This window comes from Euprymna scolopes, chromosome 41 (genome assembly GCF_053919585.1).
Source record: "Euprymna scolopes isolate OS-2025 chromosome 41, ASM5391958v1, whole genome shotgun sequence".
Lineage (NCBI taxonomy): Eukaryota > Metazoa > Mollusca > Cephalopoda > Sepiida > Sepiolidae > Euprymna > Euprymna scolopes.
In genome coordinates this window covers 19511565-19524143 of record NC_136522.1, presented here as the reverse complement: position 1 = coordinate 19524143, position 12579 = coordinate 19511565, and the positions used below count along the sequence as shown (strand labels likewise).

The window sequence follows — 12579 nt, the reverse complement described above, 5'->3', positions numbered from 1 at the left end:
GAGGGACCATAGATCAGAGCCCAGACGAGCACTTGCCATGAAAATAACGATAAAGCAGAGACAGACTTGCAACATCTCTTCTGTGAGAAAGAGGTTGCAGGGAAGAGAAAAGGGCATCCCCTACTATGCTATGAAGTCTATTTTGAACTCTATCAAGGCAAGATAAGCTCCTGCCCTGATGTGGCAACAGTACTCCATCCTTGGATGTACCTGGTTCTCATATAGGTAGAGAATTGCATCAGCAGTGAGATATCATTTTAAGATATTTAGTATCTTGAAGTTGAACGTAAAATGTAGGCCACTATTTTCTTACAAACTCTTTTTCAAATCCAGAGAACAGTAATCCGAAAAACCCAAATAACATGAATAATCAATCTTCTAAAAAAATTCTGGAATGGAATTGTCTTCTGCTTTCATTTTTATTTCTATTACAGGCAATGCTATCAAACATACATTACGCTTGCTACTACTTTCAAACACACATACACAGTTTTCGGCCACTACCGTTCATCCGCCATGACGTCTCATCCCATTTATCTGCCATAACATCACATCCCGTTCTTCCCCCATGACGTTTTTTTTATTTGTTTCAATTTTTCCAATATGATTATCGCTTCCGATTCTTAATAAATCTCTAAATATTTAACTATAAAGTTGTTTCCCAATTATTGTAAAAACACAGGTTAAAGGTGCATATATTTTCTCAAACGTAAAAGCGCATTTATGAAGGGAAGTGATCTATAGATTTTAGTTTTACTGGTAGTTTAAAATCAATAAATATTTATTGATTCATTATTACTACTAGGAGACTAAGATTTTGTTATAAACAAAATAAAATTTAAGAAAAAGATAAACAAAGGAATCATTTTTGGCATCGGAAAATACACAAATTTTTTTCTATTCCGATACCTCAAAAAGTTCTGATTTTTCCGATTCCGATTAATCATTCCCACACTGATAGTAGTATTATAACTACACATTTAAGATGAGAATTGTTTTAATGCTCCTAAATTTTATATAACAAAGCATCAGATGGAATTAATAAAGATTTCTTAAAGTTTCTTAATTATATATGCGTCTAATCAAATCAGTCGGTTCATATAATCAAAATATATTGTTGTCCAACACTTATAATTCATATACAAATGCGATTTCAAAATTTTCTATGACTAAAAAAGAAAAAAATTTTCTTTTCAGCGTAAAGAGCGAGAAATGCAGCAGAAATTGGACCAAAAGGAAGAAACCGCTTTGGAACTGCAAGAAACGTACGCTTCTTTACAGCAAGAAGTTGAAGTGAAAACCAGGAAATTGAAAAAGGTTAGAATCAGTGATACTTTTTCTTTTTTTCTTTCCCTTATTTTATTTTTTCTTTCTCGTTTCTTTTGTTCTCGTTTCTTTCATTCTCGTTTCCTTTCAAAGAAATCCATGAGGGCTTGGCACAAGTCTGCTTCAAGCATGAAGGATTTCCCACGAAGATTGGGTGCTCGAGCAGCGGCGGGTGACCTAGCTGAAAGGATGAATTTATTGTGTTTTTATAAAACAGACATATATTTTATTGTTGAGAAAAATGACCAGTGACGTCATTTGGAAAGCTATGATGAAATATAATTTCATTCTTGGTCTGACGAACTCCAGCTCAAGGATGTCTGGCTTTTTTTGAGTACGAAAGGTTAGTGTCAACCTTTCTGGGCATATGAATGAATTTGAGTTGTGGTCCCAGATTCGTCGGTCTATGCAGATTTGCCCTCACGCAAAGAACCGGGAATTCCCTGGATTGACGTATCCAGCGATGATTGGTCTGGGGAACAGCCTACCCTAAAACCCATCACCTTCCAATATAAGCAAATGCCTGAGCCAGAAAAGAGCAGATAGAAGCTAACTCTCAAGACAAGAACACTAATCCCAGAGAGCCGCCACATCCCCTGTTCCTCCATCATTGCCATCGTGGAGAACGAAGAATAAGATTTTGGACTGTTTTCTGGTGTAAGCGAACTGAACAATTATACATATGTAAAACACCTGTAATTTTTGTGAATTAACTTTTAGTAGACTAGAAACCTCTGTGTTTGTTTTCTTTTGACCTACATGAGAAGCTAATTAATTTCAGCGACCGGCGATGAGGCCTGCGATGCGGAAGAATCTTGTAAAAAAAATTTAAAAAAAAAAAAAAAAAACTGCCGGAAAAGGACAATCACGACCACGACCATTGCAGCTTCAACAGGATCAGACTCCACATCGGGTGACCTGCAACAAGGACGGATCTTTACACATAGGTGGTCTTGCAGTGTGAGGGACAGCATCCTGAAGAAACAACCAATATCTGGAATGCTTGGGACTTTCATATAGAACCGCTTGACATATGCAGCAACTTGATGCGACTGCTGATAAGCTTATTTTGAAGTCATAAAGTAAATAACACTAAACGAGAGCTCTAGAGCGTCGAGTGTTAAATCATTAACGAGATAACATTTTTTTACCAGATTCAGAAACTTACCGGTAGTTTCATATCAAAAGCTTCGGAAACGTTGGCAATGCTGAGCTGCGCGTATTGTGAAACTTTCATACTGTTCCGCACAATGTAAACAACTTGCCATCATAATTGCTGAATCCACGGTATTTGAGGTGTGTCAGATTATTACCAAGGCAGTTTGTTTCGTCAATAAAATCTTTTGCCATAGTTTTGCTAATACTGCTTTAAATACTTTTATTTTCGGACTGGAGTAGCTGAATAGTATCGTAAGCACTTTCTCAAAGTTTCATGGATTTTTATTCACTCGTTCCTTAAATATTTTTAAAAATGTAAACTCGTTAATAATTTTATACGCAGTGTACATGTCAGTGGGGAGAGAACTCCAGAAGAGTGCTCAATCATGAATAAAAATTGAAAATAAGAACATAGTATTTATTTATTATAGACGATCAGAATGACATTGGTATCATCAATACTCTATTTATGTCTGCTATGTAGACAGACATAAATAGAGGCTGAAGAGAGTTTGGTAAAGAGGAACAATTATAGTTCCCCTTTGTTTGGATTTACAACCGACGGTACTAATGTTGTTCTAATTTCCTGTAACACAAATATAAATAAATATATGTTGGTACACTTATTGCACTGACAGTGGGATTAAAATACTAAATTAATAATATTCAAAATAGAACATTAACTTTTAAATATATTGAGCATGTATATGCAGTCGGCATCTTATTAACTAATTTGCATATTGCTTTGCAAAAGGACATGGATGTGCTCCCACCTCCATAATCCAGGTAGCTGCATGCATGAAGGTTTATTTGGAGAATGCCCTTTTTTGTCTAGTACATGTTCATGATCAATACCAAGTATGTTACAAAACAAGACCAACAGCTGACACTCGAGTTAGTCGATCAGCTTTTATGGCAGCTGACATCTGCCAAGTGTAAATTTTATATCAGACATATGCATGCATTTCATTCCTGATTAGAGCATATCCCATGTACACCTTCCGGGTAGACTACCAGTTGGTCATGGACTGCTTATTGGGTATTCACAGCTAATCTTCATATCTAAAAGTTGTTCCTCTGTCACCAGAAGATGGAAGATAGTTGCTATGCATCATCCATGTGGTAATCATTTTTTTTTCGTAGTTGCTGCAAAGAAGGTAGAAAACACTCTCACATCTGCCAGTATCCTGTATCTTTACAAAGCCACCACTCACCCATGCAAAGAGTATTGTTTCCACTGTATATGGAATAATCGTCTTAACTTACTGGTTCTCGCTAGATCACCCAGATTAAGTGACATTGAGCCTGGTCAGTAAAAGATGGTAGACCATTTGAGAATACCAGAGCTATGTTGTATTTGGGAAAATGGAGACACCTCCCTGCAAAAACTAATGTCATCATCTCCCCTGACCAGAATATACAAAGTGTTTTTTTGGGTTTTTTTTTTTAGGTAGAAAACTTTAAATTGATAACTGTATTTTCTTTAATTGCAGATTTGGCAACTATCAGTAATTTTAAGTTCAGCTTGGATTGACAATTCATTATTAGAGACTGAACAGCATTTATAAATTGTGCAAATTTATTTTGAAAATCATTTTAAAACATTTGATGAATGAATAATTTCACAAATCTGTCAAATGGTCACCTTGTTCATGCAAGCTAACCTCGTTAGACCATTTTCTTTGGAGATATGTAACATTCCATATCTAAACTGATAAACCAGACACAATAGACCATTTGGAAAACATTTGACACATTATTGGCAAAATACAGCATACACATGTATTTAATACATTATTGCGAAAATAACAACATACACATGTGTATATTAATATATATATATGTGTGTGTGTGTACATATACACACACACACATATATATATATTAATATACACATGTGTATATTAATATATATATGTATGTGTGTGTGTGTGTGTATATGTACACACACACACAACATGTAAACCAATTTGGAAAAAGAAAAAACAATTTGTTGTAACTCAGCAGTTGTGTATATAAAATTTCCACTTGAGTGAATAAAATCTAAAGTCAAGCTCTGTTTCCCTGCTCTCTGGATGCTTGTGGATAATTAAAAACTTTTCCGTTTGTTATCAGTGGAAAGACTTTATTCCATTGATGCTCTCTGACCCATTTATTGTGATATAATATTGTTTGTAAAAGTAAAGAAAACTAAGGTTGATTGATTCGGAAAATAGGATGACTCTGATGCTTATGGAGGCCTTACACCCAGCCTAGCACATATAATGTCAGACTCAGGAATTTGGACGGAATTTCGAACGGAACCCTTTATTTACTTCACAGGGGTAGCTTGCTCTCGTTATGTAAGCCATGACTGGATAGAGGTACTAAATAATTCTCAGTTGTATTTTTCGGTCGGAGGATTGAATCTTTAACAATTGATATTTTCCAAGTACTCTAACCACTGCACCACGAAAATGACACTTGAGATGAGAACAGTAGTCTGAAGATTCTAAATAATTCGAATAACCAGTCCTCATCTCAAAAATTCAGACACGTGAAAAATGTTGTACTCAAGCTTTTTTATTTTTTTTTAAATAGATTCCTGAAATCTATAAGAAGAACAAGGAATTATAGATTCTTGAAATCTATAAGAAGAACAAGGAATTATAGATTCTTGAAATCTATAAGAAGAACAAGGAATTATAGATTCTTGAAATCTATAGGAACAAAAAAATTAAAAAACTATACGTACACTTATAATGCCTAATCTGGTAAGGAAAAATTGTTGTTTGTCATCAGTAGCAATGCATAACTACATTACAAAAGAATAGAGCACTTCAGGCAGCTGAAAAGTTACATTGAAAAAATGATATGGTGATACAGTTCATCTGTGGATGATATGTATACACAGTCATCCACAGATTGTTTTGCTGTATCACAGCTTTTCAGTGGAGCTAGACAACCAGATGTCATAACAAAATATTATAGGTTCATGAAATCCATAAGAACAACAAAAAACTAATTAAAAAACTATATGTACACTTAAAGTGCCTAATCTGGTAAGGGATTTTTTTTATCATTACATTTTCACCCCAAACAAGGCACATTGCCACTTTGATGTAGGGGGCTACTATCAGGGACATAAGTTGCAGGGATATGATGTAGGAAGTTGAGCAGCAAGATGTTTGTTCACATTACATTTGAACTTTTGCATGCCAATACAGTTAGGAAAGCAGGAACCCAGAAGGGATTTTCAAAGTCTAGCAGTTCTAGGAAAAAACTATTAGAGTAAAAGGTTTTCTTACATCTAGGGATCTCTATTTTGTAGGGGTGGAATTTTGCTGCTTGTTGGGTTTGTTGGAGGTATTTACATTGAGGGGGTACAAGGACTTGTAGTTCGTCAGAGCATCCACCATTAAAATACTTGTAGAACAGGCAGAGGGATGTAATATTTCGTCGATGGGACAAAGGCCGAAGCTTGGATGACAGTTCAGGACCGATCAGGTTGGCGACTCTCTTTTGAACCCTGTCCAGGAGCGAGAGCCTAGTAGAAGATGCATCAGCCCAAATGTCACAACAAACTCCATACATGGGCGAATGGTGGCCTTGTAGAGGTACAGGATACTTTCAGGTGTCAGTAGTTTTCTAGCACGGTAGAGAGATTTGCTGGATGCCATCAGCAGCAATGCATAATTTTTCATAAAAGAATAGAACACTTCAGGCAGCTCTGATAATGTGTATATGAAAGAATATTTCTGATGATATACAACACGATCTGCTCGTCACTGGCTTCACATGTTACACTAATTGTTTTAGAAGTGGTCTCGTGAAGATGACCAGTCATTAGGGTCTGTGTAATAAGAAGAAAATCGTACCTTGGATGTGGGTGTGGCTCCGTTATTCTCTCAACTTCTTCACCCTGGTGGCATTCTGGTTGGAATTTTCTTTCTTCGTCCCCAAGACCACTCCATTGTTTGATGGAGGCATTCATGGCAGACTCAATAAAACACACAACACGAAACAATCGAAATATTTATGAGAAATCTTAACTATTTTATTTCTATACATAAATATATTACAATGTTTTACAATGTTTTACAAAAAGGATCAAAAGCAATTAATACTTAAACTTTAAAAATTATTAGACTTAACTACATAGATAGTCCTAACTAGTGCTGATGCAAAGGGGTGCCCCCTCGCATTCACAGAGAGACAGAAACACGCATGCTTACCCCATGTCGTCCATCCGAAAAAAGGTTGATCTAGAAAGGGAATTCTGGGATTGCATTTCTTTGTATCTCTATGCTTATGGTCAAATCACCACCCGGCCATGCTGTAGAGTGTGTTAGCAACTGTGACACCGCGATGTAGTGTCACATAATGGATAAGGTCTTAAACTTTTGGCAGAATGGTTGGGTTTTAAACTTAGTTTGAAGCTCTTACTCATCTAGTCACATTGAAAAAATATGGTGATACAGTCCCTTCATGGATGATATATATATCTACAAAAATGTTGTGTTTATTTAAATATGTATACACACACACACACACACGCACACAAAAATCTTGTGTTACATAAAAAACAACTTTTCATTTATTTTACAATTTTTTTTTTCTTATATTTCAGTTATTCTCTAAGCTTCAGTCAACCAAGTGGGAAATCCAAGACCTTCAGGAAGGACACGTTAAAGAACGGCAAGAACTCGAACACACCCAAATGCAACTTACCAAGGAATTGAAATTAAAGTAAAGACCTCTTTCTGTTCTTGTAATAATATGCATTGTTTCCATCCATCCATAGCCTTGAGCCCTTGGAGGGGCATAGGCCATCCACAACTTTGTAGATGCTTTTGTAGCAAGAAGTTCTTTTTTCGGGGTTGGGGTGCTGGCCCCACGCCCAATATGTTCTTGTTGTAATTGTTTGTTTAACTATATAGTCATCCACACACAGATTGTTTCCTTGTATCACAGCTTTTCAGTGTGGCTAGATGAGCAATAGCCTAGGATCGAATCTCAACCATCTTGGCAACAGTCTGCACTCATAACCACTAGGCCATGTGGCTGATGCTTAGTGCATAGATGAAATTAGAATGATAAACATTGTCAAATGCTGAAAGTTTGATTTGTTTACACAACGAGCATTGCATTATACTTTCACTTACTGATATGCGCAACCCAAGAAAAAAAGAAAAAATGTTTTCATTATCTACAGACTGTTTTGCATGGATGAGATGGAGTAAAAAAAAAAGTACTTTAATCGAGATTAGAGTTTGTTGTGCAATGGGGAAGTACATTACATTGTTTGAGTGTGATTTTAACCAAATGTTTGGTTAAGGAAGAAGAGTTGAGCCTAGAGTTTATGTTCGATATTGATTGAAGGATTAAAGCACTTTCAATGCACTTGTTGCATTGTAGAGAAGATTCAGTCTTGAGGAGTGTGCAGTTTGTAAAGTCAAAATTGAGGATAAAAGTGTTCCTGCGTATAACTAGTGCGTTAGTGGGATTGTGGGATCCGCTTATCTTGGCATTGTTTCCAGTTGTTCTGGACTTTTCCTTGCCAATGGACTCAAGCAGTGCCAACCTAGGAGAGGTGTCGTTGGTGATTGCTCAACCCTTGTCTCACAATTTCACGCGCAACTACCTTTACACGGGGTATCAATTGTCTTTCAAGACTGAACGGAGGCTTCCAGGGGGGCCTGTTGTGTTTGAGGTTTTGTTTTTGTTTGTAAAAGGGGGCACTCGGCCTTGCCGGTTTGTGAAATACGCTTAAATATATTTTAATTCATGCATATTTTGTATTTATTATTACAGAGTTAATCCTCTATTGAATATTATATTGTACCTAATATATAATACTCATTTCAAAACTTAAAAAATAAAATGACTTTAGTGCCAACAACTAGAATTGAAACCAAAACATTTAGTGCGCCAGCTGCGTTTCCTACCATTTAAGCTATCGATATATAAGGAAGATTTAAAATTAAACACCTTCAAACTATAAATGAATTTGCACATGCGCAAAAGTAATAGAAATATTTCAGCAAGTTGAAATGAACATTTTTGCATTTAAATTTGAGGATATATTTCCATGTGTTATTCATTCATCCAAACAAAGATTTTACTCGTTATAAACCATCCTTGGTGTATGATTACTATTTGCTGTTAATTTCAGTGTTATGTGATCAGTAGTTTAAGAGTTTATCAGTTAAATATTTTCACACATACATACTGTTTTTTTATATAGATTCGTTACTTATGTTTACCTTTTATGTTTCGGTTTAGATTTATTTTGTGTGTGAATGTAAACTGCTTGATGAACTATACAAACACTATGGATTTAAATACCACTAACAAAATGAAAGCCAAAGTCTTCTTTGCAAAAGTTGTCTTAACAATAAAAACTTCAGAAAAAAAAAATTTTTCATCATTTTATAAAAAAAACAAAAAAATTATGACATTATTTGGTTTTCTAAATTCTCAATTTAAATTTACAAAATAATGTTTTCAAAGATGTGACCAAGTTTCTCTATTTAAATTGTACGCCAACCATGCAACACACATTGATTCAAACTTTACAACAACCGTCAACAATGTCATGTATACCTTTTCGCTCTTCACATGGGGTTAATGGAAGAAAAAAAAAAACCTGTTGGCAAATTGAAATAAACATTTTTGCATTTCAACTTGCTAAAATATTTCTGTACACGTTTTTCATCCATCCAAACAAAGATTTTATTTGTTATCAACCATCTTTGATGTATGATTATTATTTGAAGTTATAAAAACTTTAAGCATAAAAACTTTTACGAAAATGACCTCATTTAGCATTAAATAACCCGAAAATAGTTGATATGCCATAAAACAAACTATTTCTCTCTGCCTCCCTCTCTCTTTCTCCCTCTCTCTCTCAAACCCAATAGACGCTTATACATTTTTTTTTAATTGTTGTATGGAAAAAAGATAATCATTAAAGATTAGAAAAATAACATTTTTTTTTTTTTTTTTTTTTTTTTTTTTACAACCCAACCCTAACTGTTCCAGTTTGGTTGTTGAAATGTATCACTGCTTTCATAGCATATTGATTTATGTCCCTGGGGGTTCAATGTCTCAGTTTAATTTTATTCTATGTCAAGGACCTGCATCTCTCTGTATTTATATAACATTGACACAGCCTGCTTGTTGTGTAATAAAACCGGACCTGAACTAAAAAAATATATGGTAGAAATAAGATCTCACAAGACAACCCTATCAACAATGCTGTAGAAATCAGGGTTGGAGAGTCAAAGGGTATAAAATCGGACTTTGAGGATTCCTGAAATTCCAACTCCTGGAATTGAACTTTTAATTAAAAAAATCTTCCAATATACTTGACTTGAAACAGTGTACATCCGCAGTGGATTGAACCAACTCTATCCATTCTTGCTACTAAAAAAAATGTGGTTTGTCCGTCAGAGCAATGAAGACCATTCGATTATCCTAAGAATGACGGAAATCTGTTTCTTTGGTGAAGCTACTTTGCACAGTCAGCGTCACTCATCCCTACCAGCTTGATCTAGTGGTAGGACAGGGTCGAAACAGCTGTAGGCTAGGTGGAATGCAGGAGCTGGTGGAAGTATCAACGTCCTCCGACATACAGTGCCTGGTATTCCCAAATGGTCACCCATATGGTACTGATCAGACTCAACATTGCTTAACTTTGGTGATCTAATAAGAACCAGTGTGTCAATGCGATTATATCATGATCTGACCATTAAATTCCTCGCAAAGGTCTATGAAACCTGACAATTTGAAGTCAACAATTTGGTGATATCTAGCCATTCACTGTTCCACCAACAAACCCTATAGATTCAGTTTTAAATGTTATCAGTCAGGTTTTACTTTGTCCACTACATTTTTCCAACCTTGCAGGGAACCTGGGAAAATTGCTTCGTAGATGGACAGATTCTCCTGGTTGACAGCAAAGGGCATAACCCAGTGTCAGCATAAACGTCCTGTGAGAATCACTTGGTAAAAGGAGTTAATTTTTCAGGAGAAATGTACTGTGTTGTTCAGAGTAAATGCTACCATCAGATACATAGGATTCAACGCAAGCGGCCCTGTCGGTGGGGCATTAGAATACGCCAACTGCCCCCCTGCAGAGGGTAAAAGTCCCTCAATGGAAGTCCTGGATATGACCTTAAACTATATCCAGTGGTGAGGCCCCAGCTTGTGGGCTTTGGGGAGTGTGGAGCCACCCTTTAATTACCATTGCTCCCAGGTCCACTCTGACCCGGAGTGGTAGTACCTGTTAGGGTCCCAACTATGGGTTAAATAGAAACCGACATGAAAACAACAAATATATTCTATTAAAAAAATATTTTCTTCAAAATCTTTGGATTCGGCATTAAATAACCCGAAAAGGGTTGATATGCCGTAAAACAACCAACCAACCAAAAAAATCAACGCAAGCAGTGGTGGTCAACAGTTTCTAATCACCTAATATCTTCCACTCTCATAGGCCAGGACTCACTGCCATAAACGAGGATTGATTGCACCAGCACATGGTAAATCCTTACTTTGGTATTATGCCTGATCTCAGATCTTGACCAGAGCCAGGAATTGAATCCGCAGAAAGCATAATTTTAAAAAGCCAGTTTATGTTTTGATGTCGGTTCCAACCTTGATCCATGATGATGGCATCAAGATATTTGAAATTCTTTGCCTCTTCAAGAACATCGCCATTGAGAACAGTCGCTGCTTTGTCTGTTAAGGCGAAGCCTGTTATAAGGATTTTTTATTCCAAATCTGTGGTGGAACATGCTAAAGTTTATTAATAACAAACTGGACATCAGCAAATGTCTCACCAAATAGCACAACTGTGATATAGCTGGGTTGAATGATAGTAGTTTCTTGATAGCCAAGAAAACAAAATTACAACACAAATTCATTTGTTAGAAAAATATGAAATTATTATTTTATTTCTTGCCTTGTGTACATGCTTCCAAGCAGTAGATAGAGGGGGTAGATTCAGCAGTGGCTCGTGTTATTGTCGCTTTTTGACTAACTGGCTCTTGTGCTTCATCTGCTTATATATATATTGACCTGTTCTCTAGTAGGTATTTCAATCCTGACAGCTATGGGGGTCAATTGACCTATTCACCTTGGGTGACATCAGTTTCGACAGCTTCACCCCATCATTCGGTGTGTTTTATCTACAGACAGTCATGCGTGTGTGTGTATGTGTGTGCGCGCAGAGTCTCAATACATAATACAATATCATCTATGTCAAAGTGACATCCAACAGTGACACCAGGAATCTCTTTTAAGGCATTTGAAGTGATCCACTTAATGGCATAATTGAAAAAATGTAAGTGAAAGAACACATCCTTGTTGAGCACTAGACTATATTTCAAAGAGTTCTGAAACCCCACCCTACATACAAATGCACAGTAGGCTGCTTTTAGAAGACGGAGAAGTTTACGTGGAATACAATCTGCTTCCATAACATTTTTTTATATAACTTTATGTTGCTAGATCAGATACTTTTTTTGTTTCCACCAGAGTCTCAATAAGCTTACAAGAATTTATTGTTCGACAGGAAACTCAGAAAGCAACATTAATAATTCCTTAACCCGCAAAGTTTCAAAGAATGCGTTTTTTTTCATCAGATGAAAGATTTTAGCAAATTAATCATTACAGCAAATGATTTTGCTGATATAAACATAAATTGAAACTTTACAATATGAAACCAATCCATATGTATATATATATGTATATGTATATATATATATATATATGCATAAACAGTTAGTGGGAAAAGTTTATGAAATGCTTCTGCATTTCATAAACTTTTATAAATGAAAAATGGAGATAAAAGTATATGTAGCAATCAAGTACATAGATATATTTCACAATCACATTGACACACTTGTTGTCGCCAGATCACTGAAGTTAAGCAACGTTGAGCCTGGCCAGTACCAGATGGGTGACCACTTGGGAAGGTGAGGCGCTGTATGTACCGTGAGGTAAAATACCAGGTTAAGAAACTGGCGCGGTCTATCCTTCTCTCGGGGGTAGATTGGACTCTCTTAAGTTGTGGTAGGCACCCCATCTAGTGATGGTGTCACGATAAAA

General features: G+C 36.0%; 1 protein-coding gene across 7 annotated transcripts in view; it reads left to right on the top strand.

The window, feature by feature from the left end:
• Positions 1 to 12579, top strand: part of LOC145266389 (kinesin-like protein KIF3B) — a 200184-nt gene that overhangs the window by 149820 nt on the left and 37785 nt on the right. For all 7 annotated transcript variants that reach the window (XR_013864711.1, XR_013864712.1, XR_013864710.1 and 4 more), the window contains 2 exons: positions 1198 to 1317; positions 7094 to 7212. Coding sequence is in view for 4 of the 7 variants with exons in the window: in XM_080122024.1 (XP_079978150.1) it covers positions 1198 to 1317; positions 7094 to 7212 (239 nt within the window). In the remaining 3 variants the exon portion in view is untranslated. The remainder of the gene's footprint in view (positions 1 to 1197; positions 1318 to 7093; positions 7213 to 12579) is intronic.